This window comes from Nanorana parkeri, unplaced genomic scaffold, assembly GCF_000935625.1.
Source record: "Nanorana parkeri isolate BGI_ZX_2015 unplaced genomic scaffold, ASM93562v1 scaffold1991, whole genome shotgun sequence".
Taxonomy (NCBI): Eukaryota; Metazoa; Chordata; class Amphibia; order Anura; family Dicroglossidae; genus Nanorana; species Nanorana parkeri.
Genome location: NW_017308259.1, coordinates 212469 through 225751, shown reverse-complemented (window position 1 = coordinate 225751; position 13283 = coordinate 212469). Strand labels below are relative to the sequence as shown.

General features: G+C 41.5%; 1 protein-coding gene across 1 annotated transcript in view; it reads right to left on the bottom strand.

Annotated features, from left to right (window-relative positions):
• Positions 1-7913: 7913 nt before the first annotated feature.
• Positions 7914-13283, bottom strand: part of LOC108800320 (mitochondrial import inner membrane translocase subunit TIM44-like) — a 207288-nt gene continuing 201918 nt past the window's right edge. The window contains exon 10 of the mRNA XM_018572296.1: positions 7914-8096. Within this exon, the coding sequence (XP_018427798.1) occupies positions 7977-8096 (120 nt within the window). The 3' untranslated portion in view covers positions 7914-7976. The remainder of the gene's footprint in view (positions 8097-13283) is intronic.

Here is a 13283-nt window from a genome sequence, read left to right as displayed (position 1 = left end):
CCTTCGTTATCAATTTTAGTCTTGATACATTTACATGCAACCCCATTGCGGACCAGCACAGACACCACTCGTGCATACGAGGAGTACACCGAATGATACGCTGCCTGAGCTCACCGTCTATTAAATATCTGTACTGTGTCCGCAGTAGAATGTGTCCCCTGTAGACATATCAAAGTTGGCTGCACTGAATTAACATTGTCAAAAACCACCTGTCTTTTCACAGGGTCCCCTAACCCTCGCATATTTCAAGAAATAATTCTTACATTAGTCCCCATTTAAACTAAACAAGCTCCTTAACACCCATGCAGGGCCTGATTAACACAGGGGCGGGTGGACCGCCCACTCCAGGCCCGCCCTTGCAAAGAGACCCAAATTGTGGCTGGCCAGATGGAAATCCGGGCCGGTGTTCTGTCATATTTGCATACGGCGTTACGTTTGCTGACCTACGTAATGCACTCAGCAAATGTGACAGAACACCGGCTACAGAAACAAATGGGAGCATAGGAGGCGGGGCCTAGCTGGGTGCAGATAATGGGACTGTGAATATGTAGTATGGGAGGTTGATGTGTAGCTGGCGCTGTATGGTTTGTGTGCACAGACATGAACATGGGGACACGTATTGGGGACAAATATGCTCGGTGATGGCGGATACACTTAGTTCTGTGTCTGGACTCTGGTCCCACACCTGTACATACCTGACATCAGAGTTTACATAGCAGATCACAATACAGATGTCAGATATTACATAGAGCGCATGCGTGCACATGTACATTAGCGATTTTGCTGTCATATTTGCCGACCGCGCTACATAGGTCGGCAAACGTAACGCGGTCAGCAAATATGACAGAACACCAGCTGCGACCAGGCAGCCGCGGCCCTCTATTTAGGAATATCAGAGGGCCCTCTGATATGCCTGAGCAGAGAGCTGCATCTGCTGTGGCCACAGCCGCCAGTCTCACTGACCACCGGGAACCCGCACTGACTGTTTGAAGGCCCTACTGACCGCCTGGAGCCCATGCTGACCACCTGGAGCCTGTACTGACTACCTGAAGCCCATACTGACCGCCTTAGAGCCCGCACTGGCCTCCTGAAAACATGCCCTGCGTCTTTGCACTTGTGGAGAGTAGTCAGAAAAAAATCATATTCTATTTCTATTAAAAGTGACATCTTGTCCCTATAATTAAGCAGGCGAACAAGCAGGGATGAGGGGCATTACCAGGGGGTAATTGTCTTGCTTGGGACCCTATGGGCACGCTCCACCACAAATTGCTTTGACAAATTTTCTTTGCCAACTATCCCAAGCAGCTATTTTTCAACAAAGTCCACTGGACTGCTGCTCTCAGCTTTTTCAGGAAATCCCACTAACCGCAGATTGTTGCGGCGCATACGGTTCTCAAAGTCCTCATCTTTTTAAGCAGTATGTTACATTACTTTTTTATGTCATTGGTCAGTGGGAGAAGCTTGTCTTCAGCATCGCTTACTCTGTTTTCTAATTCAGTCGTGCTTTCCCGAACTTTCTGCAAGTCTTGCCTCATCAAAGAGAGATCTATATGGATGCATTTGTTCAGTGAGACTTGTAATTAACATAGTGCATTGTCTTATAGCCTGCATAATATCTTTCAGAGTCGGCTTCCTGTTCCCCATTCCCCTCCAACTCCATACTTAAAGAAGAACTATGGGGTCAGTGCTTTTCCCCATAGTTATCCTCAGGGTCACGGGAGGACACAAACTAGCATCCTCCCATGACCCAAAGCTCAGAATACCGCGAGCTAGAGCTTGTGGTATACTGAGACCGCCGCAGCCTGGATGGATCCCGACATCAGTGTCGAGATCTACCCAGCTGCGTAATTGACAGCTGGCTCTGCCGATCTAGAGGTCAGCTCGAACTATGAGGATGAGTGATTTTCACTCACCTCATAGTTCTCCTTTAAGGTCAGGGATTTGGCCCCTTGTTGCTCTTGGCAGCTTCCCCTGCCTATACTGTCTCTATTCCCACCTTTATCTTCCTCCAAGTTCCCCATCTTCTGCCCCCTGCCTGCTTTACCTGTTGAAACTCTTGTACCTTTTTTTCCAGTTTTGCAGCCATAGTCTTTCTCAAACAGTCCCGATTTACTCGGTCGCCACGCTGGGTCAGTGTAGTATCGCCCCCTCTCCTGCACTCTGGGTCATCTTCTAAGCTTCGTGCCCGGGTATGAGGTAGGGTATCCGCATCGCACCCTTATCAGGTCCGATGCCCTCTGCCTCCCCGCCAATTACCGTTTGAAGCTTCTGAATCCCAGCAAAACAGCCCAATGTCTGCCGGCAAGCAACCGGGTTGTGTATAGCAGTGCTATGGGGGATCAGGGTTAGGAGTATGGTCTAAGCCGGCTTTGTACGCTGAAGTCATGCCCCTCGGTCATGCCCCCCCAAAACCAATTTCTTTTAAATCACACATTACAGAACACAATATAGTAATTCAGAAACCTTAGGGCATTCCAAAGCAGTGCAGCTAAGGGGTGGGCAACACAGCAAACAAACCGATAACAGGTTAATAGTTTAACAAAAGCTCACAGAGCTGCTTGAAGCACCTTACGCCCGAAGCTGGTATCAGATAAGGCATGAACATCCACCTGGTAAAATCTAGCAAATGTGTCAACAGAAGACCGAGTGGCAGCCTTGCAAATCTCAAAAACAGATGCCTAGTGGTGTTCACGATGTACCAACTGACATAGTGGAATGTGCTTTGACAGGAAAAGGTAGGACCTTGTCCTTAAAGTGGAACTTTACCCCGTTGACTAAAAATCACAACAGCATGCAGCTCTGCATGCGAATAGGAAATCATCTTACATTCATTAGTTAAACAGTTTTCTTTTACTTACAATTTCTTGTCTTTTACTTCCTGGTTCTCTTTGGCTACAGTGATGTAGCCTGTGCTCAAGCGTTGCATCCTGGGTACATCAGCAGTGCAATCTCACAAGATCTCAGGGAAAGGCAGTTTCCTTCCCTGAGATGATGTTCATGGTCACATGTCCTAGTCACATGTGCCAGATTTCCAGGAAGTAAAGGGAAATATATTAATCTCTAAAATTAAAAATGGCCACTGTGAGAAGATAGGGGAGAAAAATTAAAATAAGGTATGCAAAGAATCAACAGCCGGCAATTATCTATACGTATGTGTTTGTAAATTGTCATTACTAATTATTTCTAAAGGTGTCCTTGTTATTTTGAAGATAAAAGTTCATCTTTAAGTTGAAGGAAAGGTTCCTTTTAAGTCTGTAGGCATGATAGATGAGCTGTATAATTCATCTGAAGATAGTGGAACGTGAAGCAGTTTGTCCCTTACAGGCACCTTCAGGAGCAATAAGAAGAGAGTTTGTCTAAAGGAAGCTGGTGCTGAGAGACTTAAACAGCGCATACCATACCTTGACAGAACAGGACATTTCTTTGAATGTTATGTAGCAGGACAAAGACACAAGCACAATGTTCTGGTTAAGAGGGAGGAAAGAAACCAGGAAGGAAAATACAGGGTTTGCTTCTTTTACATCTGTTCTCCTAGCACTCTAGCAAAAAACATAGGCATGTTGGGAGTAGGAGGGGTTATACTGACCTCTTATTACTGCTATTGTTTGCTAGTGTCCAATTACCTGAAGGAAGCAGCATAACCCAAGATTCCTGAATTACTATCTTGTGTCCGTGATGTACTATTAAAAACATTTTTTTTTAAAGGGAAAGGATCAGAGCGCCTGTCAAGTTTTATGGATGGGTGTGCTCCATTTGGACAGATTCATACTCTCTAATCGTCCGGGTGGCCATAGTCTCCGAAATAGAAAGTGATGGGAAATATAAAATTTTACAGTTGTCACCAGATCAAAAGGTGAGTGTAAATCTCCCTATGGGGATACCTACTGCAGTTACAACTGTTAATGAGAATTCCCCTCCCTATGTAGAGATCTCATTTCACTTGTTGCTGCATCTTTAGGGCAGGAAGCACAAGGAAACCTCCCCAATGGGGAAAGACAGACAGGGAGAAATAACACAGACAGCAAAAAATAAACTGACATGGGTTTTAATCGAACCCTATTCTCCCGAAAAACTGAAAACAAAGTTTTGCCTTTGCATACACTAATTCGTCATGAGGATATTTTGTACAAGACTTTGTTAGATATAATTTCCTGAAGAAGAGAATGATCCATTATAGTTTTCCTCCACCAGGAAATGGAAGCTACTTTACTTTAGGAGAAACTGCAATTAGAAATTTGAGTGTGGATTTCGGCCGTATCCTCAAGAAGAAGAAATTCTCACAGTGGATGCTGCTGTCAGCACCCTTTTGGCTGGCATCCCTCCATCAGCTGATTGAAGGAGCCGGCCGGAAAATCTTTGTATTAACAGAACGGGCAGCCAATGAGCTGCCAGCTGTGTTTGGGTATTCTGACAGTGGCCAGCGGCTGCTGTCAGGATACAATGCAAACAGTGGGGATTCCTCGATCGACACACTTGTAGTGTTGATGGAGGAATCTGCTCAATTTTTTTTTGTTGAGCCCGTGGGCAGTGTATGGACAGCCTTAGTTTAGTTCAAATACCTTAACTTTAAAAACTTTAAATCCTTAGAGCTTTAGATATATTTCTCAGCAGCCATAGAAGATCTAAATACCCTTTGTGTGCACCAAACACGTGTAAACCTAGGTATTGTTGTAAATGCAACAGCATATATATGATTGTATTAATTGTGTAATTATGTCTTTTGATGGCGCTGTAGTGCTATGCTAGTGTATGCATGCATACTTATCTATTATATACAGGAAGTTCTCTCTGTATGCTGTATTCTGATGTAATGTGCTAAATAAGCAAGTAAAAATTAATTCAGCATTCCTCAAGATCTCAGTGCTTCATCTAAAACACATAACGAACAGGTTACGGGCCCAGGCACTAAATAGAATACTGCAAGTCAACAAAAGCTGCATTCAAGCTACTGAAAGATGGCAAGCTGTTCAGATATGAAGTTTGCAATTGCAAAGCTCAACAATATCAACTACCAGCTATGGAAGTTCAAGCTTGAATGCTGCAAAGCAAAGATGACTTTTGGCAAGTACGGAGTACAGACAGACCCACTAATGGACCCACGGAGGAATGGGACAAGAATAGGCAAGCAAAAGCAATTATAAAAGTCTGCTAGTGGAAGATGACCAGGTCATCCAAATAAGAAGAGAGAATACAGCTAAAGGTGTTTGGTGTGGACTGCATTACAAAAGCTGCATAAGCGTTCAAACCTAAACAGTAAACTTTATCTGCTACGCAAGCTACGCAAAGTATATAAAATGAGGCTAGAAAAAGGCCAGGAAATGCATGCATACTGGAAATCATTACATGCAAATTGAGATTAAATTAAAGATAAGCACGTGGTGGCATTACTGCTATGCAGCCTTCCAGAGTCATACAGTGCTCTTATTAACACTCTAGAAACCAGACCTAAGCAGGAACTAACACTAGAATACGCCAAAGAAAAATAATCGATGAATATGACAGAAGGAAAGAAAATATGCACAATGAAGAAAATGAGAAAGTCCTTAAGGTGCATGAAAGCGCAAAGCAAAAACAAAGAAAACAGAGCGTTTTTTCGCTGTAAAAAGACTGGTCACCTAAAAAAGGATTGTTCAATCTTGGAAAGCTGAGCAGAGAAAGTGAGAGGCATCTACAAGTGAAAGAGCTAAGGCAGTCAGATCATGGAGTGCTACCTTTAAAGTGACTCAGAACAGTATACCACGTGGATGGTGTATTGACTCAGATGCAACAAGTCACATGACTAATGTTGAGACCTTCAAAGAAATAGATTCACAGTGCAAAGGGCAAAGTCTTTCTAGCAAACTGGAAAAGTATTACAGCGGAAGGTAACAGTCAAGGATTCTTGAACTGCATCACACCATCAGGGGACAAGCAGAGCATGCTGGTGAAAAATGTACTGTATGTATCAGACCTAGAATGAAGCCTTCTTTCAGTAAAAACCCTTGCTAATAACAGTCTCAGTTCAATTCAGAGGTGATGAATGTACAATCCAAAACAATAAGCAAAACCTCACAAAAGGAAAATTGGATGAACACCTGTACAGACTTACCACCGCAGACGAACAAGTCAAGACAGCCACTCATAATCCACACAACATATGTATCCATCTATGGCACAGACGTCTAGGGCACTGAAACTCAGAAGCCATAATAGAAATGATAAAGAGACGCTTATCAGAAAATATAACCGTACTACCCTGCCAAATGCTGTAAAGAAGCGAAGGCCACACGTACCCCACTTCCATAGGCCACTGAAAGAAAAAACACCCACCCCATGGAGATCATACATAGCAACATGTGCGGATTAATGAAAACTCCCACATCAGGCGGGAACATATATCTACTGACTTTCATTGATGATTATTCCAGGTACACAACAACTTATCTGATGAAGCACAAGAATGAAACATCAGAAAAACTTCAAGAGTTTGTAGCCATGTACAGAGGGGAATACATCATTAAGGAAGTGGAATCATATCTGAAGAAACAAGGTAAAGTACAACAGACCACCACACCACACACTCCTGAAGAAAATGGTGTAGTAGAACAGAAAAATTGCACTCTTATAGAAATGGCTAGATGCATGCTGTCAGACGCCAACCTACCTAAGAAGTACTGGGGAGAAGCAGTCATTACAGCCAGTGGCGTAACAAGTAAAAGCCTTTGAAAGCACCCCATTTGAAATGTGGCATGGATCGAAGCCTAGTCTAGGGCACATCCGAGTGTTTGGATGTAAAGCTTACGCATATATTCCAAATGAGTAGCGATCCAAATTAGAGAACACAGCCATTGAAAGTATTCTGATGGGCTATATGAACAAAGTAAAGGATATAGAATCCTCCACCCAAGGACTGACAAAGAGAGAATAAGCCACAGCATTTATTTATTAGATAACTCATCAGAAACAATGATCCTGGGAAGTTGTGAAGTGTATTCGTCCTGTGAACCAGCAAAGAAAGCTGAAAGCAAAGTAAAGCTGCACAGGAGTCAGAGCAAGAGGTGGAACTCACAATGGATAAGTCAAATTCGATGTTAAATTCTGCTGAACAACCTAAAGAACCTTAGAAGATCCACTCGGACGACAAAGGGAATGCCTCCCTGCAAGCTGTCAAACTGCTAAGACACATAGCATACTTGAACCAGAAAACTTGAGACAGAAAAATTACCAAAATGCAAAGCCAATCAATGGAGAAAGGCAGCAAAAGAAGAAATAAAACCACTTAAAGAAAACAAAACCTGGATACTCAAGAGCAAGCCATCATCGACATTCAAAGAACTGACTGTGGACGCACTCACCAAGCCATTGCTAAAGGATTGTCAGTTTCCTTCGAGAGAAGCTAAAATTCATATAGCAATGCATATGCTGTTGAGAAGGGGTGCTGGAAATGCAAAAGCATATATATGATTGTATTAATTGTGTAATTATGTATTTTTGAGCAGTAGATGGCGCTGTAGTGCAATTCTAGTCTATGCTAGTCTGCATATGCATACTTATCTATGATACATAGGAAGTTCTCTCTGTATGCTGTTTAATGCTGTATTCTGATGTAATGTCCTTATAAGCAAGTAAAACTTAATTCAGCATTTCTCAAGATCTCAGTACTTCATCTAAACACATAACCAACAGTTATTACCATGTAAAAACTTGTATAGAGAGCAAAGCTATGGGAGGGACCCAGCACAGCCACCCACTATAGCAGATAACTACAAAGAGGGGCAGATACAAGTCACTCTGTACAAGAGGAGAGAGCAGCAGTGTTTATTACAGAAAGCTCCTGCACAGTGACAAAGTTTCACAAGAATTTATTGTACAGATATGGTAAAAATATACACAAAGCACACCAATATTCAAGTATCAGGCCTGATACACAGGCCTGTTATTTTTTGACAATATTTGCTTATCTAGAAGTCTATCTTTAAATAGGAACAACACGATTTTCAGAGGATTTGTTCAGAGGCAGAAGATGATATATCTAATAATCTCCAAGCTGCATAAGAATTAAGTTCATCTTGGTCTCTGCAGAGTGCCCACACATACAGCATACGCAAAACTTTATCCTGGAAATACAAAAAAAAATGTAAAGCACTAAAATGCACAGATAGAGGTTTTGTCAGCTTTTAAAACAAAAATAAGGCATAATTCTATAAATGTTTAACATTATTGACAGGATCCTTAAATGGTTACCGATCCTAGAAAAAACCTACAGTATAAACTATATTCTCACTCACCGATTGGAACAGTAGCTAACAGAAAGTCAGTGAAATCATCATAATTACAAAAATGACAAAAAAGAGTAGGTTCCACCTTAAGGTATGCAATTAACGAAAGGGGAGGGGCTTTTAAGAAATACTATAAACTCTCTAAATGCATAAAAATATGAATTCATTTATTACATAATTAGAAATAAATAAAGTTAAAAAGTAGTTGGTCTATTTTACATGCAGTATAAATGTCACATCAAGTCAACAATTGTTATTAAAATAGGACATAAAGATGACTCATTCAGATAAAACCCGACATGTTTCGCCCCACTGGGCTTCTTCAGGGGAAATTATATATCATGGAGGAGTCAAAAAGGACCGTCAGTTGACATCACTACATGAGAAATGGAGGGAGCCGAGTGTTTCAGGTAGGTTTTCCCTCTGGTATAGCCAGCTTCTAGTGTGTTCCTCACAAGACCATGCAGCTCTTGTGTGGAACCTACTCTTCGTATTCCTTTTAGTCAATCTATTTGGGGTGTGAAATCTTACTCTCTTTGTTTTCTATTGCTCCAATACACGCCAACTAAAACCTTCTTACATAATTACAAAAATGCATGACTGATGTATTATTATTATCATTATACAAGATTTATATAGCACCAACAGTTTGCAAAGCGCTTTACAAAATGGGGGAGACAGTGCAGTTACAATACAATTTCAGTACAATAGGGTTAGGAGGGCCCTGCTCATGGGAGCCTACAATCTAGTAGGAGAAGCAAGTGATACAAAAGGTTAATCATTGTTTAGATTGAGTTAGTAGAAGTAAAAGGGCAGTTATGTTAAGGGGGGATAGGCTTCCCTGAAGAGATGAGTTTTTAAGGATCACCTAAAGGTGGACAGCGTCGGGGATAAGCAGATAGATTGGGGTAGGGGGTTCTAGAAGATGGGAGACACTTTGGGCAGAGTTGTGAATGGCTTCGTATGTTGTTGGTATTTTGAATTTTATTCGTTGGGCAGTTGGGAGCCAGTGGAGGGATTGGCAGAGGAGCAACAGACACTGAATGGTTGGTAAGGTGGATGAGTCTGGCAGCAGCATTCATGATGTATCACGCACAGTACACATTTAGCTAAATATACAATTGTTAGAAAAAAAGTTTGTAATCCTGAATCAATCTGACAATCGTCATCAAATTCATAACAATAAATTGAATGAAGACCTGTTATTAAAAATTAAAATAGAACTGCATTCACTTTCTCTCCAGTAATGTGACACTTTGCTAGTGCCAACATCTTCTTGACAGTTTTTTCCAGATTTTTGGCCATCTTCAATAGCCAGGCCAGGATGACTTAACTTTGATGAGGAAGCAAAGATGTACTTATCCCAAGCTCGGATCCAAGGTCCATTCTAAGGTTCATTGGCATAAAATATTGAGAAAACATCATGTGACACTGACTGTTTTGCTGATTACTGTGACATCTGTTGCGGCTGCTGATGGGTGGATGGTTTCTTTAGGTAGAAAAAACCCTGTGTAATAAAACTAGTTAGGAGGCATTACGCCGTTGTCAGAACTATTTGGTGCTAAAAGGAATTAAACTATAAGTCTTATACTTATTATTCTACATAATGTAATATGGGCATCCTGGAAGGCATCTTTGTTCTTTATATTATATCAGTATATAAGGTGAATTTGAGTTCATGGTTTCTGGACAAAGGCTCTAACATCAGCAATTCTTAGAGCCTTACAACATACATTCCCAGGTTGTAAAATATGGCGGTACCAGACAACAATGACGAGATAAGGACTGACCATGGTACCAGACTGTGTTAAACTGTGAGACTAATGTAGGTGCCATGTCTGAAGCTTAACTACCTCCCGTCCTATGAACGTTGAAAAACGGCCGGGCGGTAGTCTTCTGGATGCGGGTGGGCCTCTTTAGATGTCCATCTGCCCGCGCGCGAGCAGGAAACCGACAGAATTTTGAACGGCCAGCGCTGGCCGTTTACATACAAGCGGTCCGGCGTCTGTAGAGACGCACGATCGCTTGTATGATGCAAGTCTCTATGGGCCCCCCTCCTTACCTCTTCTGGTGGTCGATGCCCCCGCCATCCCCGCAATCCCAGGCGTCCGATCCGGGACCGGCAGTGTGGCTCCATGTGGCTCCGTGCACGGAGAACGGAGGGAGATCAGTACACAATCTCCCTCTTGTCTCTGAATGCAGGTAGCGATGTCTAATACATCACTTCCGCATTCCTCTGTCACTCTCCGGTACAGAAACCGGAGAGGAGCTGATGAAGCAGATCTGTACTTCATCAGCTTCTCTGGGGGTCCCTAGGTGAAATTAGGGGTCTTAGAGACCCCTGTCTCCATAAAGGGGACCTGTCACTGTAATTTTATATCACATAGGGGGATTCTTATCCCCCTATGTGATAACAATAAAGTTAAGTGTAAAAAGAAATTGCTCACAAAAAATAAAATTTACACACACAAAAAACCCCACAACATTTTTTTAAAGTCCCCCACCCCCACATAGATGCGCAAAAATGGCGATTGTGCCAATTAGGCCGCACATGTTACATATCGCCGCGAACATCACAGGGAGAGCAATAATTCTAGGGCCATCAATCACTGATAACACTAAACTGATGAGCGGTAAAATCTTTTAAAGCGTAGCCTATGGCCAATTTTGGCTACGGTAGTTTTGTGCGATTTCGTGGGCACGCGCAATTTTAAGGCTTCACATGTTTGGTGTCTATTTACCCGATGTGACCCCCATCTTTTACATTTTACCCAAAAATTGGGTAATAATAACTGTATCCTAAAATAATAAAATAAAATAAAAACCCCAGTGGTGATTAAATGCCACCAAAAGAAAGCTCTATCTGTCCCCAAAAAACTGTATAAAATGTATTTCAGTACAACGGAATGACGCTGTATGACGGAATAAACATCAGTCAAAGTACAGCAGCGCTAAATACTGAAAAATGGCCTGGACAGGAAGGGGGTGTAAATACCGCGGTCAGCAAGTGGTTAACAAAGGACGAAAGAAACATTCACCATGATATTTTTTTTCCCTTTCTCATCATTACAAAATATGAAAAAGAAATCACATTAAAAGCTACCTTGTATACAGTATTATTATTGGTATTATCAATAATTTCAATTGCATTATTATTATTGCATGAAGCACCTAAATATTTGCTTGAGTAATTTTATATTGTTTTTTAATGCAATATTCAACCTATATACCTTATATATATATATTATTTAGTTGTACTTATTGACATATATTAGTATATATTATTAATATGGTGTTTTTTTACAAATACAAGTAATTACATTAGGCATATTGTTATTTTTGTAATCCGTGAAAAAATGTGAGTTAATCACTGTCCTAATACATTGTCATGGCCAAAAATATTGGCACCCCTGCATTTCTGTCAGATAATGCACCACTTTGCGCGGAACATTTTTGCAATTACAAATGTTTAGGCATTCTCTTGTTTATTTCATTTGTTTGTATTGGTATGACACAAAAAAGTGGAGAGAAAAAAGCCAAATCTGACACATTCCACGCAAAACTCCAATGGCCTCATTTCTTTCCCAATATTTTTGGCTATAACTGTATGACTTCATTCTCAATTATGTATAAGAGAATTTTTTTCTTAGCCCAAACTTTCTCAACAAATATATGGTCTTAAAGAGACAATAGTCTACATTATATCCAACAAGTAATGTCAAAATAGATAGCCATTTCTTAAATTGATGTTTTTTTAATGAGCCTATGTCAAAGGTCATTTTATGGAATAATATTGGAATTAGGGGAAAATCCTAAATTATTCCTAGTCCAACATTGCCCTCTTCAGGTAATTGTGTATATGAGTTCAGGAAATTAGGTATTATTTTTAAAGAAAAGTGAGACCCTCCTGACGTCGTAATTAAGTTGAGATAAGCTTTCTCCTCCTACATTTTTGAGTGATAAAAGTTAGGAGAAAGTTAAAAGTGGGACTGGAAAAAAAGAAAGAAGATACAGGAGGACAGACACAGACACACACCAAAGGAGAGATCTGTATCTGTATCTGATTGATGGGCTGCCAGGGGGAACGGAACAAAGAGAAGCTGAGCATACACTATATTGCCAAACATATTCGGACACCCCTCCAAATCATTGGATTCAGGTGTTCCATGAAATTTCCTTGCTACTAAATATCCCACAGTCAACTGTTAGTGGTATTATAACAAAGTGGAAGCAACTGGGAACAACAGCAAGGGTCAGCGCATGCTGAAGCGCACAGTGCGCAGAAGTTGCCAACTGTCTGCGGAGTAAAAGCTACAGACCTCCAAACTTCATGTGGCCTTCAGATTGGCTCAACAACAGTGTGTAGAGAAGGGGTACCCACAATTTTATGTGTTAAGATCTACTTTTTATATGACCAGCTCAATGAGATCTACCAACGAACCGCAACGCACCTAGCGCAACAGAACACGGGTAGGTGCAAAAGCAATGTACGCACTGTACTATTGTGAATGGGCCCTTAGTCAGACCTAGCACTCTTATTGGAGAAGGTTAACTATGGGACTATTACCTGTAATGGCCAAGCTCCTAAAAAAACCTCCTAAAGTTCCTAATCTCAGTGTGTAATAGACATGTGCAGGGCAAAAAAAATAGTTTCAGCGAAACAAATGAAAAACATTTTCATTTGTTTCATCAATGGAAGCAAATTTTAATGCTGTTTCGGATTTGGAGGCAACGAGCCTCCAAATCCGAAACTGCACAAAGAGACTGCAGAACGAGCAGCGGCCGTATCGGCCAACAGTGCGTTCTGCGCAGGCGTGCTGCCATCTTGGTGTATATTTTGGTATACACGCGGATGGCGGCACCCAAATATGTGGGCGCCACCATCTTGGTGTATACCAAGATATACTCAAAAATGGCGGTGGGCATTCACAGAACCCAGCGTTCACCCGGTCCGATGCGTGTGGCAAGACATTTTGGACAATTTCATGCTCCCAACTATGTGGGAACAGTTTGGGAATGGCCCCT